This window comes from Musca vetustissima, unplaced genomic scaffold (assembly GCF_032173495.1).
Source record: "Musca vetustissima isolate MV318-11 ecotype Yass unplaced genomic scaffold, APGP_CSIRO_Mvet_v1 utg81974, whole genome shotgun sequence".
NCBI classification, from domain to species: Eukaryota; Metazoa; Arthropoda; class Insecta; order Diptera; family Muscidae; genus Musca; species Musca vetustissima.
The window spans coordinates 141,992-164,725 of NW_026875914.1; the positions used below are offsets into that span (position 1 = coordinate 141,992).

The 22,734-nt window shown below is 31.8% G+C and overlaps 2 protein-coding genes across 2 annotated transcripts in view; one reads left to right on the forward strand and one right to left on the reverse strand.

Annotated features, from left to right (window-relative positions):
* LOC133338438 (uncharacterized) overlaps nucleotides 1–15,012 on the forward strand; it is a 97,133-nt gene extending 82,121 nt beyond the window's left edge. Inside the window, exons 2-6 of the mRNA XM_061546611.1 lie at nucleotides 12,284–12,414; nucleotides 12,487–12,628; nucleotides 12,693–12,855; nucleotides 12,970–13,191; nucleotides 14,953–15,012. Coding sequence (XP_061402595.1) covers nucleotides 12,284–12,414; nucleotides 12,487–12,628; nucleotides 12,693–12,855; nucleotides 12,970–13,191; nucleotides 14,953–14,981 — 687 coding nt within the window. The 3' untranslated portion in view covers nucleotides 14,982–15,012. The remainder of the gene's footprint in view (nucleotides 1–12,283; nucleotides 12,415–12,486; nucleotides 12,629–12,692; nucleotides 12,856–12,969; nucleotides 13,192–14,952) is intronic.
* A 4,812-nt stretch (nucleotides 15,013–19,824) lies between these two features.
* Nucleotides 19,825–22,262, reverse strand: LOC133338437 (nuclear migration protein nudC-like). Its single transcript, XM_061546610.1, has 6 exons — nucleotides 22,177–22,262; nucleotides 21,843–22,114; nucleotides 21,578–21,779; nucleotides 20,227–20,421; nucleotides 19,956–20,158; nucleotides 19,825–19,876 (listed from the first exon to the last, which is right to left on the reverse strand). Exons 1-6 carry the CDS (start codon nucleotides 22,249–22,251, stop codon nucleotides 19,825–19,827), a joined length of 999 nt encoding a protein of 332 aa, XP_061402594.1. The 5' UTR covers nucleotides 22,252–22,262.
* Nucleotides 22,263–22,734: the final 472 nt, after the last annotated feature.

Below are 22,734 nucleotides of genomic sequence, written 5' to 3' on the forward strand. Positions count from 1 at the left end.
GCACAAAGCTATAATACCCTGACAACATAGTTGTGTAGGGTATAAAAATCGGACGAATATATATATATATATAGATTTATATATAGAGAGTTTGGTGCACTATAACTAAATCTGCACCGATTTTCACGACACTTACCACTCATCATTCTAGACACAATTCAGTACGATATGCCAAATTTCTCTCAAATTGAAGTATATATAGGAACTTTGGTGCATTATTTACCTCAAATCGGACGAAAATATATATGTGGGCTATATCTAAATCTGAACTGATTTTCACGAAACTTAACACACATCACTATAGACTTAATTCAGTACGCTATGCCAAATTTCGTGCAAATCGAAGGATATATAGGTACTTTGGTGCACCATTTACCTTAAATGGGACGAAAATATATATATGGGAGCTATATCTAAATCTGAACCGATTTTTCCCAATAGGGTTCGTCCTTGGGCCGAATAAGTGACCTGTGGCAAATTTCATCCAATTCGGATTATAAATGCGACCTGTACTTGGTTTACAATTTAACATGGACGGACGGACATGCATAAATCGACATAGAAAGTGATTCTATGCATATTCTCAAAAGGAACCATGTGTCTATATCGTTTCCTTTTGCCTGTTACAAATATATTCACAAAGACATAATACCCTGTACCACAGTGTGGTGAAGGGTATAATTATTTTAAAAATCCACGCTTTACATTTTTTCAAGAAATATTCTTAAGAAATCTGAATTTAAAAAAAATCTTAAAAAAATATTCTTCAAGCATTAGGGGCTTGAAAGACCTTCAAAAAATAATCTTTACAAATTTACTGTTTAAAAGCCATTGATCAAATATTATTTTAATGTTATATCATCTTTTAAGCGCTGAAAATATATTGTATTTTATTTTTATTTATAAATTCCTTTTTTGTTCCCGTCTATTTATTGTTTTTACAACATTGCTAATAAATTTTAGTCATTTAACAAGTATTACCTTTCAAAAAGCCAAAAAAGGTAAAATTATTTATTTTATTTCTTTGTTTTTTTTTTTTTTTTTTTTTTGCCTAACTCAAGATTTCAATTAAATTATATTTTTTTCCATTGCGATAACATCTTCATGACTTCAAACTGAATATTGAAAAAATTGTGAAAGAAAAAATTCGATTCAATTAAATTGTATTAAGAAAACAAAATCCCCCCCTCATTTTTATCAAAGGACGGAAGATGATTTTGCCGTCAAAGAACTACGAAAACCTAAATGCACGACAAAATTCATAAGCCGCCAAGAGAACAAAAAAACAGACAAAATGTCATGCAAATATTTAAATTAATATTCTGCAAATAAACATACAAACAAACAAAAAACGTCAATTCAACTAATCTACGGCACGCATATCAAACTGACTGCCGTGTGAGTCTGAGTGTGTGTGTGTTTGGTTCTGGGCCCAGATGATAAAATGAATCGTGCATGGCGTGCGTTACTTAACACATCATAAACAATTATCACAAAAAAAAAAACAAAAACCAACAACACCAATAAACCATACTATACGGCAGTCAGATTTATAGAATTCCAAACAATATCAATAAAACAGAGTGACTGACTTCAGTGAGTGAGTGATCGAAGCGAATGATATGGTTAATAAAAAAAAGTTGCGGGGAAAAAACAAAATCCAAGACAAAAAAAATTGGCAAAACCATTGCTTAGGGAGGAAACTCCAACCATCTATACTATCTGGCTATTCAGGCGTTCATTTGCTTGCTCGCTGCTTTTAACACAAATCCGCTTGGAGGGAGACGTGCAAAATTAAATCAAGACGATGGCGGCACGTCTATCTCTGGCCTAGCCACTGCCGTATATAAGTGCTAATGACGTTGACGTCGTCAATTCCAGCGCCGAACAACAACCTGTTGACAAGTTCACCAAAAACAACAGGAACAATGTCAGAAAGCAACAACAACAACCACATTTGGAGCTACCAGCTCCACTCAGCCAAGAATAATATGTTTTACAATAACAACAATGCACACATATCATTGGGTTTTTTTTGCGCTAATACAGCAGCTTTGGCATTTGCTACAGAGCAGTCGCTGCTCAGTAGCAGCAGCAGCCGAAGGCAGCACACTTGACAGAATCTCTATCTCAGCGTAACGTTAAAAGCACAAATGAGCAAATTGTTGGCTGGCTATAGATTTCAGTTTAATTCTTGTTGTCGGATAGATCGGTTCTAGTGGACTAAGAAAAGCGGGTCGTTGTCGTCGTTCGTTGTCTGTCTGTCTGTCTGTCTATTTAATAATACAGTCGCAAACACAATTTGTCCACAAGGCAAAGAACACTACACAAAAGAAGCACTCCTTTAGAAATAGGTGTTAACATAATTTGTTGTAGTGTTGTTGTTTTTTTGTGAGCCTTAACTTTTGTAACGGTAAAAAAAAAAAAAAATTGAATATTAAAAAATAACAAAAAACCCGAATCGTTTAATTTCCCTCGCAACAAAACTAAACTAACAAGAATTGTAAAAGCAGACAAAACAAAACTAACCACAAAATTGTGATATTAACAACAACAATAATAATAACAACAACAAAAATTAAATTATAATACTTGCCAATAAAAAAAAACACCAAATTTAATTTAACAATACCACAACAACAACAACAAAGCACAAAACAAAAATAAAACGTAAGTATCTCATTTTATTGTTTTCCCAAAAAAACGAAAAAAAAACAAAAATGTTTTTCAAACTGTCATTCATAAAAATCAAAACAACAACAACAACATTTTATATAAAAATAAAATCACAACAAATACTGTGTTTTACATTAAAATGATATTTGTGTAACACACATATAAAAAGCCACAACAACAACAAAATCAACCGAAAAAAGTGAACTTCCGCCATCAAACCTGTAACCACAACCAAAAAAACAAAATGAAACAATTTAAATGCAATCCTTAAAAAAAACAGAACAACAAAAACAATAACAAAAATGTTTAGCAAAAGTTTAAAGCAAAGGTGTTCAAGAACAACATTCGCCAATCGACAAAAAATTATAATGAATTTTTGCGCAAAACAGTTAGCGAACAAATTTCGAGCGCTTTAAATGTGTTAACCCGGTGGTTCTTCGTCAAAATACATTTTCAACAATTTGCCAAAAAACAAATTTTAACTCTATTAAGATAAATTGTGAGCCACAAAACCAATAAATAATTGACAAAGGAAGCCAATAATGGCTATTTACAAAATATGTGTATGAAAGGAATGCAAATTTTGTGAAAAAAATTAAAATATAAACCATTAAAAATGTGGAAAAAGAAAAAATCTTGAAATTTTCAAAAAAAGAAACAATAAATAATTTGGAGAATAATTACAGAAAAAGAAAATAAATAAATTTTTTTAAATAAAGTGAGTTTTGCAATGTTTAAAAAAATATATATGAATCTCTTTTAGTACAACTTTTACAAAAAAAATAATAAATTGTGATTTTAAACAAAGGACTTAAGACACAAACTTCAAGCGCCCCACGCACCATAGGCCATGCATAACAGCATTTGAAGTAGTATTAGTAATTTTTATTTTATTAATATTTTTGTTTTATTAATTTTTTTATTTATTTTTTTTTTACTTAACTAAGTGTGATCAAAAACAAACGACTTAAGACACAAACTGCAAGCAAAAATTTAAAAATCAAATATATAATCAATGACTTTAAACACAATTTTACGTATTAAAAGCAAAATATTTTGTTTAATAAAAATCTTATACAATCATAACTAATTGTGATTTAAAACAAAAAAACTTAAGGCACAAACTTCATAATATGATTAAAAAAACTTAAGACACAAACTTCATAACAGTATTTATTTAAAAAAAAATAAATAAAAAAACTATTTTAAAGAACATATTTGAACAAATGTTATTGCAACATAAAACTAAAGACTTAAGAAACAAACTTCATGGCAATATAACTCGTAAATTAAATAAAATAAATTTTATTTTACAAAATTCGTATAAAAAAATTAAACTAAGTATATTTTAAAAGAAATGAATTAAAAAAACAAAACAAAAATATTAAGAAAAAAAAAATAATTTTTTTATAATAATATAAATTATTATTAAAATATGAAACACATACAAATTAAATTATATCTAAATTAATTTAAAACTGTAACTAATTGTGATTAAAATGAAAAAAACATAAACTATATAACAAATATAACTCACATATTAAAAACAATATTTTGTTTAATACAAATCTGATAAAGAATTGATAAATTCTGATATAAAACAAAAGACTTAAGACACAAACATCATATTAGTATTATATGAAAATAAATTGAATTTAAGAAGAAGAAAAAAACATATTAATAAAAATTCTTAAAATAAAATAATTTTATTTTTAATTGTTAAACAAGTTGTGATTTAAATAAAAATACATAAGACCCAAAATTCATAACAATACAATATAAAACCAGTGAGCGGAGCAGTATAATCGGACGGGGCCGACCATATGATACCCTATACAACTTCCACGAAAATCTAACTTTCTATGGTTTTATATTCAGAACTTGGGAAATATTTCGCGGTGCTTGCACCCTCTTTGCTGTTTAGAGGTCAACAAATATTTCTAATATTCAATAGACGAGGGCTGTACTTGTCCAGATTCTCTTTACCATGTGTTATTTTGTGATGTTGGGTTTTAAAAAAAGTTAATTTTTCCGTCCACTTCATCCCAAACTGGAATCTCATGGAAAATTTCATATATATATATCACACAAAAGTCAGGCTCCATTTGAACCGCTAAATATTGGCCAATCCTTATCAAAACAGGCAGGTCATTCTTTGGCCCGACTCGCTTCTCCATGTAACATTTCCGTCTGTCCATTATAATTTGTAAACACGATTTTGTACGTAGGATGGGTTCTGTACAATGAATACCCCTATTGTTTTTGAAAAAGATCGGTTAATATTTAGGGACCAAATACTTATTTTTTCGGACTTTCTTGTCGCTTCAGAGGAGAAGGGGGACGGGCCTGTTTTGCCTGTTTTGATAAGGATCGGTCAATATTTAGCGGTTCAAATGGACCCTGACATTTGTGTGAAAAATTACAAAATGTGTATTCTATAGCGTATAGATTTACCCCTGAAGGAAAGTTGTTGGTTTATCCAAGGGCAGTGGTTGACCTTTAAATTAATACCAATTATATTGTCGTATGTACTCGAATGTGGGAAATATAACGCTGATCGCTTTGAAATGTTCCATGAGGTTTCAGTTATGGTCAAGGTGATTATCAGATAATAATTAAAGGATGAAGTGGACCGAAAACCTCTTTTTGAGTTTTTTTTTTTTTTTTTTTTGTATAAGCCGAACATCACAACATAACCCACGGTGAAGGGAATATGGACAAGTAATAAGAAGGACGTACTGAATATAAGTAATATTCGAAAATATGTCAGCATACGGAAGAGGTGCTGTTGACCTCTAATCGGTCACGAAGTATTACCTAGGCTTGGAATAAAACTCCACAGAAAGTTAGAGTTCCGTGGTAGTTGTGTAGGGTTTCGTATGGTCGACACCGCGCGACTATATTGCTCCGCTCACTGGTTTTATTATATTTTGTGAGTAAATAATCGGTTTTATTCGAAATAATTCCCTTCTAGGTTGATACAATTGTCATAGCGAATCCCAACAACCTCAGAGTTTTTTTTTCAGAAGTGAATTTCCCTTGCTTTTTAAAAAGAAAAAAACACTTTCTTTAAATATTAAAGAAATTTATTTTCATTTATAAAAATTCGTGAAACAGCCTTTTTAAAAATACCAATTGGGCTGTAGAAAGGATACATATATATATATAGTCTACCCAGAACACCTTTTGAGGCGACCTTTCTCATAACAGACCTCCCACGTATCTCTGATACAAATCGAGACGGTTTTATATATCTGTAAATAAATATCAGATATCAAATTCAATTTCATGATGAAATCTTTATAAAAATTCGTGAACACAGGCTCTTCAAAAGTACCAATTGGGCTGTAAAAAGGCCACATATTTGTTTATATACATGTTTATATATTTTAATTATATATAGTCTCTCCAGAACAGCTTTTGAGGCGACTTTTCTGGATAACAGACCTACCACGGATCTCTGTTAAAAATCGAGACGGTTTTATATAGCTGTAAATAAATATCAGATATCAAATTCAATTTCATGATGAAATCTTTATAAAAATTCGTGCACAGAGGCTCTTCAAAAATACCAATTGGGCTGTAAAAAGGTCACATATTTGTTTATGTATTTTAATTATATATAGTCTTTCCGGAACACATTTTGAGGCGACCTCTCTATATAACAAACCTCCTACGGCTCTGTTAAAAATCGAGACGGTTTTATATAGCTTTAAAAAAAATCAGAAGAAATATGCAAATAAAATTCTTAGAAATTTTAAAGTTCATTTTAATAAAAGATATAAAGCCCGTATTAAACTAGTATAGATTTATTTAATTTTTTGTTGTTGTTATGTTTTATTTTTGTCACGCTGTCTATTAATTTCCATTGATTAGCTTCTATAAAAATAGTACAACTAGCAGGGTATATTTCACGATTTAAAATACAATGTTATTAGAGCGTCCATTGTATGGAAGTTTTTTTTTCTAGTTTTGTTTAAATCACGCGGACCAGTGGTCACACTTTGCCGTTTTGTTGGCAAAAAAAAATCACACTTATTTCAGGTTTTCTTGAAATGTTTGTTTTCGTTAGTTTTGTTTTTGTTTTTTTAGTTTTAAATTCTATATGCCAAACAACTACTAATGAAATACAAATTGAAATTTTGCATAGAGAATCTATAAAACTTGTTCCATTTTAATATATAAATCAATTGTGGGGGATTTCTTTGTTTGTCGTTGTTTTTTTTTTTTTTTTTTTTTTTTTTTGATAGCATGAAATTGTTCTATTTGTCTAGAAGGGGGTGGGGTGATTCGTTTGTCTTGGTGTGTCGTCATCAGAAAGATGCCTTTCTCTTTAGTTTTTTTTTTTTTTTGAAAATATTTTAAATTTTATTTTAATTTTTCGGGTTCTTATGTCTTCTTCGCTGTCCAGTTTGTTCTATTTGAATTATATATGTCAACCTTTTTTAAGGAATATTTTATTAGAAGTATTTAGAATATTCGTAAATATTTTTTTTTTTTGTTTTTTAATTAATCATTTAAAAAATGTTTTGTTGTTTTAGATTGTGATGTATATATGTATGTATATATATATACTTTAAGTATTTATTAAAATATTATATATATTTATTATTTTTTTTAATTTATTTATTTATTATTATTATTTTTTTTTGTTTTTGAAAACTTTAATAAAATTGAAATAAATTGTATAATTAATAAATTATTATATATTTGTTCTTTGGCATGTTATTTTTATACACAACTATGTTGTCAGGGTATTATAGCTTTGTGCAGCCCCAAAAGTTTGTAACGCCGCGAAATATTGGTCCTAGACCCACCTTTAAGTATACCGATCGTCATATCTCGACTAGCTGAGTCGATCTAGACATGTGTGTCCGTCCGTCTGTCCATTATAATTTGTAAACACGATACAGGCTGCAGTTATGGACCAATCTTCACGAAATTTTGCATGTAGGATAGGTTCTGGCCAATGGAGACCCCTATTGTTTTTGGGAAAGATCAGGGTGAAATGGACCAAAAACTTTATTTTTGTCGGTTTTTCTGGTCGCTCCAGAGACCGCAATTATAACCCAAACACCGCGACTTTTGCATGGAGAAGGGGATCGAGGCAAAGAATAAGCATGCCTGTTTTGATAAAGATAGGTCAATATTTAGCGTGTCAAATGGACCCTGACTTTTGTGTGAAAAATGACAAAATTTGTATTCTATAGCGTATATATTTACCCCTGAAGGACATCGACCCGAGAAGAGGAGTGGTTGACATTTAAATTAATACCAATTATACTGTTGTATGTCCTCGGATGTGGAAGTTACACCTAAATATTTACTGGTATCTCTGTATTCGTATATTATTTAGTAACCATTATCACTCTAGAGAGCGGAACTATAGCGCTGATCGCTTTGAAATGTTCCATGAGGTTCCACTTATGGTCAAGGGCAACGCTTATAATTTTCGTTGATGATCAGATAATAATTTTTGAATGAAGTGGACTGAAAACTTAATTTTTGTGTTATTTTCGAGTCTATCTATTTACCACAAATGAAAGCCGAACATCACAACACAACCCACCGTGAAGGGAATCTGGACAATAGCTGCACTGAATACTCGTAATATTCGGAAAATATGTCAGTGTAAGGAAGAGGTGGTGTTTACCTCTAATTGGGCAAGAGGGTGCAAATATCACGAAATATTGCCAAGACTCGGAATAAACATCCGCAAAAAGTTTAAGTTCCGTGGTAGTTGTGTAGGGTATCGTATGGTCGGCCCCGTCCGACTATACTGCTCCGCTCACTGTTTTTTTTTTAATTTAAAATTATTTACTTATTTATTTAATTTATTATTTTTTTTTTTTGAAAACTTAAATCGAATTGAAAAAAATTGTATTTCCTTTTGCTTTTGGGATTTTCCCATTCTTAAAATTATTAAAAAAAATATTATGATTCACGTGCCAATAGGTATTGACTGAAGTACATACATTGTTTTTGTTGTATTTTAATTTAATACTTCTATTTTTTTCCAATTAAATTTTTGGGCTTGTTATGCTGTGGTTGTTGTTTCTGTCTTCGCCGATTGGCTTGTGCCATAAATGCTTTGGTGGGTGTCTTCCGTTTTCATGCAATGAATTCTAATAATAATTCGTCGAAAATAGAAATGCCTTTAACCGTGACATTGTCTTGCCGAAACTTCTTATAGTCAAAGTCATTGAATATCTACATATTCGTTTGTTAATCAATTAAAAATTGATAAATACAGTTTAGAAATTCAAATTAAATGTCATAAATCGGTTTTTGTATATGATTTGTTGAAAAGGTTAAAATTGTTTCTGATATTTTTTTTTTTTTTTGCTATGTTGAGCGTTAAATATTTCCACAGCGGTATTTTGTCACAGTGTCGTGTATTTTGCACAACACGGAAGGTTAATACCATCGAGATGTGATCTTTACATTCATTGGCCTTTGAATATAAAAAATTGATTTGATTCAATTTATTTTTAGAGGGTGTGTCAGGGTCCTCTGCTGCGAGATAACTATTTATTGGCAATTTATTGAAAAAAAATGGAAATATTCTAAAATGCGTACCAATCGGAGTATCTAAAATTTTAAATTGAGCGATTTCTTTAAATTAAGATTCTAGCCGTATTTTTTCAAGCTATATTTCTGTAAGTTTGTTATTAGGTCTCTCTCTGAGTTTAGAAAATACTTGTCAGACAGTTTTCAGAGTATGTCCATATCTTGGTCCAGAATATATTTTGAAGTGCATAGTCCCAATTTAGATTAGCCGATTTTACTTGCGGCAAGTTTTTGTTTGCTGGAGAGAGAGGGGCAAATGGAATAGAAATGAAAAAAAATTGCTCGTACCGGCAATTTTCTGGCAATTCGTCAGTTATTTGAAATACCAATCCATGAAATTTTCGAACATTAGAAACATTCACAAAATTTTAAAAAAATACTTTTGAAATCGAATTGTCTTGTATAGACGCATGAAGCAAGTTAAAACCAGTGAGCGGAGTAGTATAGTCGGACGGGGCCGACCATATGATATCCTACACAACTTCCACGAAAAACTAACTTTCTGTGGATCTATATTCTGATCTTGGGCAATATTTCGCGATTTTTTTGAACCATCTGGATCATCTAGAGACCGACAATTATTACTATTGTTCAATACAGGCCTTCTAATTACTTATCCAGATTCCTTAACCTTGTGTTGTGATCATCTTATTCCCATTGAAGCCTATAGATCGACTCGAAAAAACACAAAAAATTAAGTTTTCGGTCCACTTCATCACAATATAATTATCTGATCGTCACCGAAAATTGTAGGCGTTATCCTTGACCATAACTGGACCATCATGGAACATTTTAAAGCGATCATCGCTATATTTCCGCCCTCTAGTGTGGTAAAGGGTTACTAACTAACATCTGAATACATAAGCACCTGTAAATATTTAAGTGTACCTCCCACATCTGAGTACATACGACCATATATTTGTTATCAATTCAAAGGACAACCACTGCCCTTGGATGTACCAACAACTTTTCGGGTCTATGTCCTTCAGAGGTTAATCTATACGCCATAAAATACAAATTTTGTTATTTTTTCACTCAAAAGCCAGGGTCCATTAAATATTGACCGATCCTTATCAAAACAGACATATTTATTCTTTGGCCCGATCCCCTTCTCTATGTAAAAATTCGCGATGTATGGATCATAATTGCGGCCTCTATAGCGACCAGAAAAACCGATAAAAATTAAGTATTTCGTCCATTTCATCCCCTAGATATTAACCGATCTTTACCAAAAACAATATTGGCCAGAACCCATCCTACATGCAAAATTTCGTGAAGATTGGTCCATAACTGTGGCCTGTATCGTGTTTACAAAATATTATGGACAGACGGACGGACACACATGTCTAGATCGACTCAGCCAGTCGAGATATGACGATCGGTATACTTAAAGGCCAGAACCCATCCTACATGCAAAATTTCGTGAAGATTGGTCCATAACTGCAGCCTGTATCATGTTTACAAATTATAATGGACAGACGGACGGATGGACACACATGTCTAGATCGACTCAGCCAGTCGAGATATGACGATCGGTATACTTAAAGGTGGGTCTAGGTCCAATATTTCGCGGCGTTACAAACTCTTGGGACTGCACAAAGCTATAATACCCTGACAACATAGTTGTGTAGGGTATAAAGAGAGCGATAAAAATTGTCGCAAGTAAACTCGCCTAATCTAAATCAGGACATAGCCTTGATGTTTAGTTTCTCAGAGGATATACATCCATGTCCATGTTTTGGCATAATCCTCATATAAATATTTATATGTTGAAGCTCCTTTGCCGCATTGTTCAATTTATGTTTTTGTGTAATTTGGCATTTTGGGTTCATAGGGTATAAACCACATATGGTGTGGTTTAGGCATTTCAGGTTCTCAGGGAGTAACAGACATTTTTATGTATCTTTCCCTATCGATTTTAGGTATTTTGAAAGCCTTAGCCGCGCAGGAGGTTCTCAACGAATAACAGATCTTATTTCAGAAGATTTTACAATATAGGTCACTTTTCATACACTACAACCATAAATAAGTCGGATCGAATTTAGGTATTTTTAAAGCTCAGTCCATTTTTTCATTTTAGGCGAATAAATTATAATATTGGACTATGTTTTGAGATAGCACCCCACTGCAACAGTAACATCCTATTTTCGGTATTTTGAAGATCTTAAGCCTCACTTTTCAAAGGAGTGGAATGTAGTTTGGTACTTCGATTTCCGAGAAAAGAAAATATTTTACTGCAAAAAAATATCACTACAAACCCATTTGTCCTCTCTAGTAAAGAATGGACAGAAGTTTGGTGCTTCGATTTCCGAGAAAGGAAAATACTTTCCTGCTTAAAAATATCATTACAAACCCATTTGTACTCCCTTATATTTATATATATATATATATATATATATATAAATATATATATATATAAATATATATATATATAAATATATATATATATATATTTGTTTCTAAACTTTCTATGCACGAACAAATCAATATATTATTCAAGAGTGAACTCAATGACCCCCAAAAAATAATTTTCTTTAAAGAAAATAAACAAAAGACTTAAGAAACAAACATTATACCAAGAGAAAAAAATAACATCCGCTTAAGATGAGAAAAAATAACAAATAACAAGAAAGAAAAAAACAAAAGACTTAAGCAAAAAACTCAATCAATATGTAATCAAATAAAAACAAAAGAACCCTACACCAACAAACACACACACCGCAGCATCGCAAATTGCCATTGACTACTTGAGTTTTTTTATTGTAAATAACATAAAAAATAAAGTTCCTTTCACTAACACCCATGTGAAATATTTTTTTTTTTTAATTTTAATGTCTCTTACAAAATGGAAATGTGTGTGGTATTTTAAGTACACTACCTCCCCACACATATTCGCATTTATTTATTTTTAATTATTTTTTTTTCACTTTAATTAATATCATTAATATTTTAAATCGAATACATAACACACAGCATCTTCTTTTTTTTTTTGTGAATTTTAGTTTTCTTAATTTTATTTTCGTTTTTCTCATTACAGATGAATGATTACTGGCACATACCACGAGCCTCACTCTCACCATCCTCCGCATCATCTGCTGTGTCATCGGCATCATCAACACAACGTAGCCACAGATCAAAGCTAACGCCCACACACTATCGGCAAACAGAGCTACAATATTACGACGACACAACACAGTCGGCACAGAGGCAAGGAGGACGTTCTGGTGGTGGTGGCAGTAGACGTAACAGTGAAATGAGTTCATATCATCAACAGCAACAACATCCTCAACATGCTGTCAGTGTGGTCGGAACACACATCATTGGCAATAAACGGGGTTCCAGATCCTCGCAGGGCAGCAGTGATAGTAATAATAGTACAAGAGTAAGAACACAAGCACTTCTCAAAACATAGAGCATTTTTCATTAAAAATCGATTTCTTTTACAGAGTGCGGCATCTGGTTCATTGCTGTTGACAGCAGCAAATTTAGAACGCATGACCGAAATTCAACGCAAACAAGAAAAACAATCCCGTCACAACACCCGCTCACCCAATTCCGTTTACAGTGCAAATTTGTTGCATGCTGCCGCCCGCCAAAGGGATCAGCAGCATGCCAAATATCAATTGGCCACTGTTTCGGGTGCATATGTTGCGGATGTGGATCAAACGGATAATATTGCTGCCGCCGCCGCCACGGCGCGTGGCATCGGAAACCAACACACAGCCATCGATATTGATCCCAATTTGAATTTTATTAAAACCAAAGATTTGGACACGGTGTCCATAGCTAGCTCAATGCATTTTACAATGGTTAATGGAGAGGCTGGTGCCAATAAGAAGACCAAAAAGGGTCTATGTGATCGTGGTCGCCAAGTGACGGTATTAATTATTAGTATGAGTACAATATTTCTATTGCTAATAATGGGCATGGTGTATGCATTGGAAAGTAAGTTGAAAGAAATCATTTTATTTCAATTTTAAATTTTTTAATTTGAAGAAGTGGATTTTTTGGCTAATGATAAAGTGCCTTTCTATAGGTTCCTCGTATAAATAAGGGGGTTTGTAGGTTTTCTTTGCATAAAGAGGAGCTTTTATATGCATCGTTTGTTACAAAAGCTTTCATAGGTATTCATTCGATTGAAGAACTTTTTTATGGAATCCGTCAACAAAAATAGCTTCCACAAGAGCTTTTGTATGTACTCAAAAGCTTTTACATATTTTTAATTTATATGAAAGCCCCAAAGAATGTTTTTAAATACAAAAGAGCTTTTTTGGTATTTTATATCTTAGACGAGCTTTAATGTCTAAAAAGCTTTTATAGTTATTCTATAAATAGAGTAGATTGTACAGTTTTCAGATATGTAGAAGGGCCTCCAAGTGTGTCTTTAAAAGAGCTTATAAGCTTTTAATACTGATTGAAAAAAATCTTTAAAATATCCACGCCTCTTGGTCCTTAGGTTGTTGAAAAAAAAAAATATTTAAAACATTCACGCCTCTTGGCCTTAGGTTGTTGAAAAAAAAAATTTTAAAAAATTCACGCCTTTGGTCCTTAAGTTGTTGAAAAAAAATTTTAAAAAATTCACGCCTCTTGGCCTTAGGTTGTTGAAAAAAAAATCTTTAAAAAATTCACGCCTCTTGGTCCACGCCTTTGGTCCTTAGGTTGTTGAAAAAAAATCTTTAAAAAATTCACGCCTCTTGGTCCACGCCTTTGGTCCTTAGGTTGTTGAAAAAAAAATTCTTTAAAATATCCACGCCTCTTAGTCCTTAGGTGGTTGAAAAAAATTCTTTAAAAAATCCACGCCTCTTGGCCCTTAAGTGGTTGAAAAAATATTCTTTAAAAAATCCACGCCTGTTGGTCCTTAGGTGGTTGAAAAAAAAATTCTTTAAAAAATCCACGCCTCTTGGCCCTTAAGTGGTTGAAAAAATTCTTTAAAAAAAATTTACGCCTCTGGGGCGCTTGAAAAAAAAATTATTAAAAAAATCCAATCCTCTACGCTTCTACGTTCCATAGTTCTATAAGTGGAAGAACTTTATTAGGTCTTCTACATATAGAAAATCTTAAGTTGGTATTTGAAATATATAGGGAATTCTTTATATAGTGGCAATATATTAGGTATTTCCATAAAAAAGTGTTTTTGAACTCATTTCTCCGAAAGGAGAGCTTTTTTTTAGAAGGAATTGTATGAACTTTATTAAATATTATAGGAGAGTTTTTGTATGTATTTTGATACATTTTTATGCAATCTACCTGTTAATCGTTCATAGGCGTTTTACAGATATCATGTAGAGAGACTACCTCATAAATTTATAAAGGTCTTCAACTGTCAGAGAAATCCCTGCAGGTCTATGTAGTATATTGTCTATAGATAACAGCCTTCTATGGGTATTTTTTATATAAAAGCTTACATCGGTTTTCTTCAACGGCCATTATTTTAAAAGGACTTTTATAAATGTTCTGTTCATCCAAATTGTATGTTCTTCCAAAGATCAAACCTTTTACATGACTTCTATTCGGTCTTCTATAGGAATAGTATTATAGATAGAAAACAGAAGATTTTTTAGAAGCCAGTATTTTAAGTCTTAGTAGCCCTTTTAGGTATTATAAGGTACAATTTTTATTTAGTCAATTATTTTCTTTTATTTTTTCCCATTATTCAAACAAAAAATAATCAACATTCTCTTTTTCCTCTCTATTTTTGTTTTGCAGTGCGTGCCCGTGAAATGCCTCAAAGTTAACTACATATCTGAATAATTGTTAAAGAGATGATGGAGAGCCAGTCTGCTGCACTAACACTCTCAAATTAAGAAATAAAGTGAGAAAGAGTTAAATTTGTTTTTGTTCCATAAAAACAATAACTCTTTTCCAATGAAAGAGAAGATAAGGCAGATCAGCTCTTTTAAGAAGAGATGTAACAGTAGTTCACACAGCTATAGAAATAAAAATAGCAAACAATTATTAATTTATATTTTTAAATGAAAAAAAAAAACAATTGTTAAATTGAATATATGTTTTAGTATATAAGTTATTTATTTTCTTAATTATAAAACAAAACAAACAACAAATCAAAGAAAAAATCATTTACAGCATTCCAATGTCATTTCAAAGTTCAGAGCCAAGCAAAAGATACATGGCGATTGAGATAAAATAGATCACTAAACAAAAAAATTGATAATTAAATTAATTAAAGTTAATATTAAATTAAACTTATTAAACAAACCACAACGACACAAACAAAGAATTGTGATCATTTTTTGAGGTCTATAAAATAAAAGAAACAAATTATCATTTATACCACATAACATTAAGGCTAATCAAGAGATCACACACACACACACCTCTCATGACATGACAGCATTCATTATTATTATTTTTTTTTTTAATTTTAAGTATATTTAATACTATTGTTTAGTCTAATTTTAGTTACACATTTTCCATTCGAAATATTTCATAACAAAAAATTCATTTAATTGTTTATTATATACATGAACCAATCAAGAGTCAGAATCAGTTTTTTATTATAAATATTATTTAAAAAATTCCCCTTTAATATAACAAAAAATTCATTTAATTGTTTATTATATACATGAACCAATCAAGAGTCAGAATCAGTTTTTTATTATAAATATTATTTAAAAAATTCCCCTTTAATATAAGTTTAAATATATTTTTAATTTTTTTTAATAACGAACAAACAAATGTTTTCACAAAATTGCATATTTTTGTAATGGCTATATTTAAGCTAAACTGCTGTACGAATTTTTCTTCATTGTTAATTTTTCGCCAAGAAAATATTTAGATTTATTTTTTTTCAAAAGTTTTTTTGTTAGGCATTGTTCATATAACATGACTATATAGTAGTATACAATTTACTACTATTATGTGCAATTTATATGTATTAAATGTATTTGAGATAATATAAGAAAAATGAGAAACAACAACAAAACATTTATAAATGCTGATAAATATTATGTATTTTAAATTAAAATAATTAAAATTGTTTATCCCTGTGATATGATATGTTTAATAAAATAAATATAATTCATATATAAAAATTGGAAATTGTACAGTGTTTTTATTTATTTTTTTGTTTTTTTTTTTTTTTTTTTTTTTTTTGATAGGAATGAAATCGAGAAAGTGACCGTTTTTAAAAAAATGTCTTCTTTTTAACGCATTTTGAAATAAAATCTAAAATTTTTTTTTTAGATAAATAATCGGTTGTAATTTCATAATAAGGACACCCTTTTTAATATTAATAATGGCGAATAATAACAGTCAAATTGCCACCATTATATTTCCATATTTTTTTTCATGAAATTTTGCATAAGCAAATCGCAAAATGACTGCCATTTATACTCGACATCCTCATGAATTATATCATCGAGGTCTTAAATCCACGCTGTTAGGTTAGAAATTGTCTTTCACCTAATTATCGCATAGGAACAATCTACAAGGATATATTAGGTTTTTCCATATAGAAGAGTTTTTGAAATCATTTCTCCGAAAGGAGAGTTTTTGTCGATTTTCTGTCGAAGGAATAGTATGAGCTTTATTAAATATTATAAAATTTTTCTGTATTTTGATGAATTGTTTACGCAATCTACCTGTTAATCGTTCTTAGTCGTTTTATGTATAAATGAACGTTTTTATATAGTAGAACTTTTCCAAAGGTTATAAATTGAACAACTTTTATAGGACTTCATTAGATGTAACAAGTGATTCGGGTTTTGTACAGCTATCGCTGGGTTGACAATCCCTGGCCGAGTCGAACTCGAGTCGTTACGGAGCGTAGATCCGATTGTCGTGGGAACTAAGGTCCGGATACAGCAATGTACTCAATTCGTATCGAGAGCACATTGTCCCCGGAACCCTAAACATGTGCACTTCCTGCCCGCAAAGCCCTCACGACATACACCATTTATTCAATTGTCCGTCCGAGCCTACGAGTCTATTGCCCATAGACTTATAGCTAAAGCCAATAGAGGTGCACAATTTCTCCGGCTACCCTCTTCAAATCCGAATTCCTAATTAATTAATATATTTTCCTTTTCCTTCTTCCGTTTTCTTCTATCAACATTTTTCAGGAAAGAACTTTCGTCAACAGCCAACCTGTTACAACAACTGATTCGGGTCTCTTAATAGAGTGCAGTGCTTGGAAGGTGTTCCATACATCGAATACATAACTACAGATATCATATAGAGAGAAGACCTCATAAATGTATAGAAGATGTTCTAAAAGTCTTCAACAGTCATGCAGGTCTATGTTATGTATTGTGTATAGATAACAGCCTTCTTGTCTGGGTATATGCATGCAACTTTTTAAGCAACTCTGCTGCAGCTCTCTACGATTTTCTTTTGAATTTCTTCCCCCTTGGCACTTTTTGGAAGTGAGAGGTATAAACACTTCCAAAAAGTCACCCAGACTATGGGTATTTTATATATATATATATATATAAAGTTATCTACAAGGATGATGTGATTTCATTAAAAGCAATGGTTAATTTGCATGTTTGGCAAGAAGTGCCGTCCTGTTAAAAGCAAACGTTGCCCAGATATATGATAGATGTACTACATGCAGAATGGCTTCGAAATGCATTCTTTATAGACATGAGCTACTATATAAAATGGAGTCAATGGGCCTTAAAGTTTATAAGATCTCCTACATGTCTTCTATGTATATATATATATATATAATAGATTACATAAACCTTTTGTGTGTGGAGGATCTTCTATACCAATTTTTATATCCTTAACCACGCTGTGGTACAGGTTCAATGGGTTCAGATTTGTATATAGCTACCATATAAATTTTCGTCCGATTTCTAGTAAAGGGCCAAAGTTAGGCCTATTGTCACGAAATTTTGCACAGTTAATATAGCCTAACGTGCTCCACGTTTTATTTACATCGGTTCAGATTTAGATATAGCTCCTATATACATTTTCGTGCGATTTTTAGTAAATGATACACCAAAGGGTCAATGTTAGGATAATTGGCACAAAATTTTACACAACCTACTGAAGTTAACATAGCCTAACGTGTGCCAAGTTTTATTGAAATCGGTTCAGATTTAGATATAGCTCCTATTTATATTTTCGTGCAAATTTTAATACAAATTGCATCAAAGAGTCAATTTTACACCAAAGCGTCAAAGTTAGGGCAATTGGCACGACATAGTGAAGTAAGTATAGTCTAACATGTGTCAAGTTTTATTTAAATCGGTTCAGATTTATGGATCGATTACGGATGGTAACAATAGTTTAGTGGCGTTGTCAGTTACCAAATTTGAATTATGGATGGCAACTGTTGTCAACTTCAGTTGCTTCAAATAGAATTTTTCGGCAACCATTTATTTCTGGTTGCTGTTTAGTTTAACTGAAATTTGTAGGCTTCCCATAATGGCTAATATTACTACAAAAGAACATTTTGAGGTCTTAATTGCCGGAAATGTAGCACGCGGCGTGCGGACTTTTGGTCAAACCAAAGCCACTATCGATGATGTGTGGAAGGCCATTTCAGAAGACCTTAACTGCTATGGCCCACCAACACGCATTACAAATGAATGGGAGAGAGTGGCGAACATCTTCTTTTGGGTCCATGATATGTACGTGTGTGTCATCAAAAACCTCAGAGCTGCACACACTTTTAAGAGAGGAGGAATTGGCTTTCGAATTGCCTCAAAGAACTGATGGTAGTTGTAATGGATTTATCTCTTAAATGCCTTCTAATAGATGCCACACCTTGAACATCATTTTCATCATTAAAAACTAGTTCCACTGAGCTTATCACCACATATATTTAGTTTTTCTGAAACATTCTATTCAATTTTTTGTTTGTTTACACTATTTCAAATTGAAGAAGTGTCAAAACAGTCTTATCGATGGCAACTGAGAAAAGTTGATATTCATAATGTTAAGTTTTATTTCAGTGGCGTTGCCAGTTGAAATTATAACTGGGGGTCGACCCATTAGATATAGCTGTCATATATATATATATTCCAAAGGATACAACATTTTGCACCAAATTTTGGACAACCTACTGGATTGATTTAAGTCAGTTCACATATAAATATATATCTCATATTTAATTTGTTTCAATTTATGTCAAAAGTCCTTCAAAAATGAGACCTCTGTTAGGATGCATCTTCTAAATATACCCAATGTGATAAAGGATATCATATAGTAGGCTCGTCCTATTATTCTACTTTCCTTACTTGTTTTTCTTTCCATCCCCTGACCATTTACATTCTACACAATTTCAATTCTGTATATCATCTTCATAATACACACATGCATATATATTTCAAAGTATATATTATTATTTAAAACAAAATGTATTTTTTAATTAAATTAAATATGAATACGCAATATTTATTACTATAAAAAAAATCTAGTCTATAGTAGACAAAAATGAAATGTTAATATCGAAATATTTGTTTCTTTAAAAATACGTCAGAGTAAATACAGATCTGTGAGAATGACAGACAGTCCTTTGGCAGTCAGTTATATCTCTCCAGAGATGTAAAGGACAATAATTTGTACTACTACACTAAACTGTATCACAAATACAGTAGTGTTAGTATATTAATTAAATTTACATTTGGAGAAATCCAATTCGGGATGTTGTTTTTTGAATCTAAAAACAAAGAAAAAAAGAATGATTAATAAATATCAAAAATACAGAAATATATTAAAAATAAAAAAACAAAACCTACTGTTCCAATATTTCCATTTTCTTTTTCTCATCACTGGTGGGTAGACCCATTTCCTTTTGCCTCTGATCGTACATCATCTTTTCGACCAAACTGCGTGTTTCACCTTCGAGATCGGATAGCTTGGATGGTTCGGGATTTATTTTGCGTGTTGAAATTGGTGGATCTGTCATAACCAAACGATCCCACCAATTCATTTTGTTAACCTGGAAGAAACAGAGAAAATGTAGGAATTAAAAAAGTTATTTTGTTTGCTGTTATTCTGTCTGCTTACCTTTTCCAACGTGATTAGAACGGTTTTGCTATCTTGCAATACCCACAATGAATCTTCAACTTTAATTTCGGCACACAATTGACCATTAATAATGGGGTCATGACCTTTCAAACCAACTTTTAGTGTTTTCTTTTGTATATCGACTACCAAATCACGTGCTCTCAAATTAAACGATACAGCAAATGGAATTTTAAGCTAGAAAGATACATAATTGAAAGAAGAATTAGTACTGGTCAAATTTAAAAAAATGGTTTCGGTCTATACACAAAGAATATGAGACAAATTTCTTTATTTGTATTTTGAGCTGAAATTTCAATATTTTTAAATGTTTACACATTTTTTGCAAGGCTATTTTGACTGATTTTAACTCCTAATTCTATTAATATCATAAAAATAACGGAAATAGTTTTGCTTTGAAGGAATGTATTTTTGTCTCCTGATATCATGGACTTTCAAACTGAAAACATTGGGTTAAAACTATCGAAATATATTAATTATTACGATGCCGTGGATATTTAATTACAAAATGTTTTAACCCTTAAATCAAACATGACTTTTTTGACCATATCAAAAATATCCCTTTTATAATTTAAAATTTTAGGAAACTTTGATTTTTAAATAACATGTTTGAATCATTTGTCGGTGCTATGTACGTTTCTATCAGTGTGTTTGGCGTTAAAATCTGTTGACAAGACTTGACGGGGGAAATGTATTCAAAATCCAACACATAGTTTTCGAGTCCCATAGAAGTAAAATATACCTATATGGTCACCGTTTTGGCTTAAGTTGAGTTTAGGGACTCATCTCCGATTTTTCTTTTTTTTTACCACAGGTAGATCTCATCTCCCTGATCACGAAAATATATGACATTCATGGGGGAAATCCACATTTCCCGAGATATGGACCTCTGAATTTCCGGAATTCATATGCTCATAACTTCGACATTTATGGTCCGATTATATTTAGAGAAACATGTTTATTTAAAAGAAAATTTCTATCCCATAGCCGAATTTTCCATCTGTCCATAGGTGAAATTCTTAAATCCCCGGCCGAAGGCCGCCTATATACATGCAAATTGATATAAAGGAAATATTAAACGCCTAGCCAAATTTTCCACCTGTCCATAGGAGGAGAAATTCTTATATCCCCAGCCGAAGGCCGGCTATTTAGGAAGATTTGAGATGATTTGTTCTTAAATAAATTCAGACTTGACCTAATTTCTCCCTAACCATGATTTTAGAGATTAAGTAGCATAAACAAAACATATGATGTCCATCTTCTTCAAGATGAGTTGTGTTTTCGACTTATTAGGAATCCTTAAATCTTGATTAATAATGAATTTCATCCTTACCTCGACTTCACCCAATGTCTGTGTCCACATATATTTATCCAAAGTGCAACCGTTACCGGCATTGGGTAATAATTTACCAACTTCAGATTTTTCGGTTTCATCCTCAACTTTGTCGATGGGTTTTGATTTTTCTTCGTCCACAACAACGGGTGCAGCACCACCAGCAGCGGCTGCTGCTTCTTCCAGTAGTTTTTGACGTTTTCTATATATTTCAAAATAAATATATTAATTATGATATTTTATATGGTTACATTTCCGAACTTACTTATCTTCCTCTTCTTTAATAATTTGAGCCGCCTCCTCATCGGTGATATCACAAATTTTACTCTGAGACATTTCCTTTTGTCTGGCCTCCCGTTCTTTACGTTCTTTTTCCTCCTTTTGTTTACGCTGTTCTTCCTGTTTTCGCAATTTCTCTTTGTGTTCAGCCATAGCAATATCAGCTTCTTTGCGTAAAATATCCATGATGAGTTTTTCCCAATCGCCTGTATAGAAATCACTACGTCGCCTTAGGAAGCCAGCGAATGTACGAAGGAACTACATATCAGAGAAAAATCATATTAGTATAGGATGTAAAAACTCTTTTCTACACTACTTACATCGGGCATACCACCGGTATGTTTTTGAGCCATGGCCAATAAAATGTTATCATAGTGTTCCTCTTGTCCAGCCATTTTTCTGGTGAAATAAAAATTCTTCCTTTTTGGTCGTTAAGAGTTCTTTGAGATTTTTCTGGAAAAGTTGTCCGTCCTCCTGGTTGCTTAGATCAAATTTTGTTTGTGAATGAAACGTGCAAAAAACGAGAAATGCCCGGAATGATTTGTCATCTGTTCAAAACAAATGCTATGACAACCAGAGTCGAGAGCCGGTCAAATGTTGCCAACGGCAGCACTGAGCAATACGAAAACAAAATTAACGGCGTTGTATAAATGCTTTTTGTGTTTGGGGCAACTCTGCTGTTGGTGTTCAATGACAACAGGGTTGCATTATGTGTAAATTGCTGTGTTCAGTAAGTAAATACAATAAAATCGTTGTGAAATTTAAATTTAAAATTTCAAACTGGGTTTTTTTATTGAAAAATAACAGTACGTTTACATTGTATCGGATTAAGTTAACCCAGTGGGTTTTAATTGCCAATTCCATTACATAATTGTAAA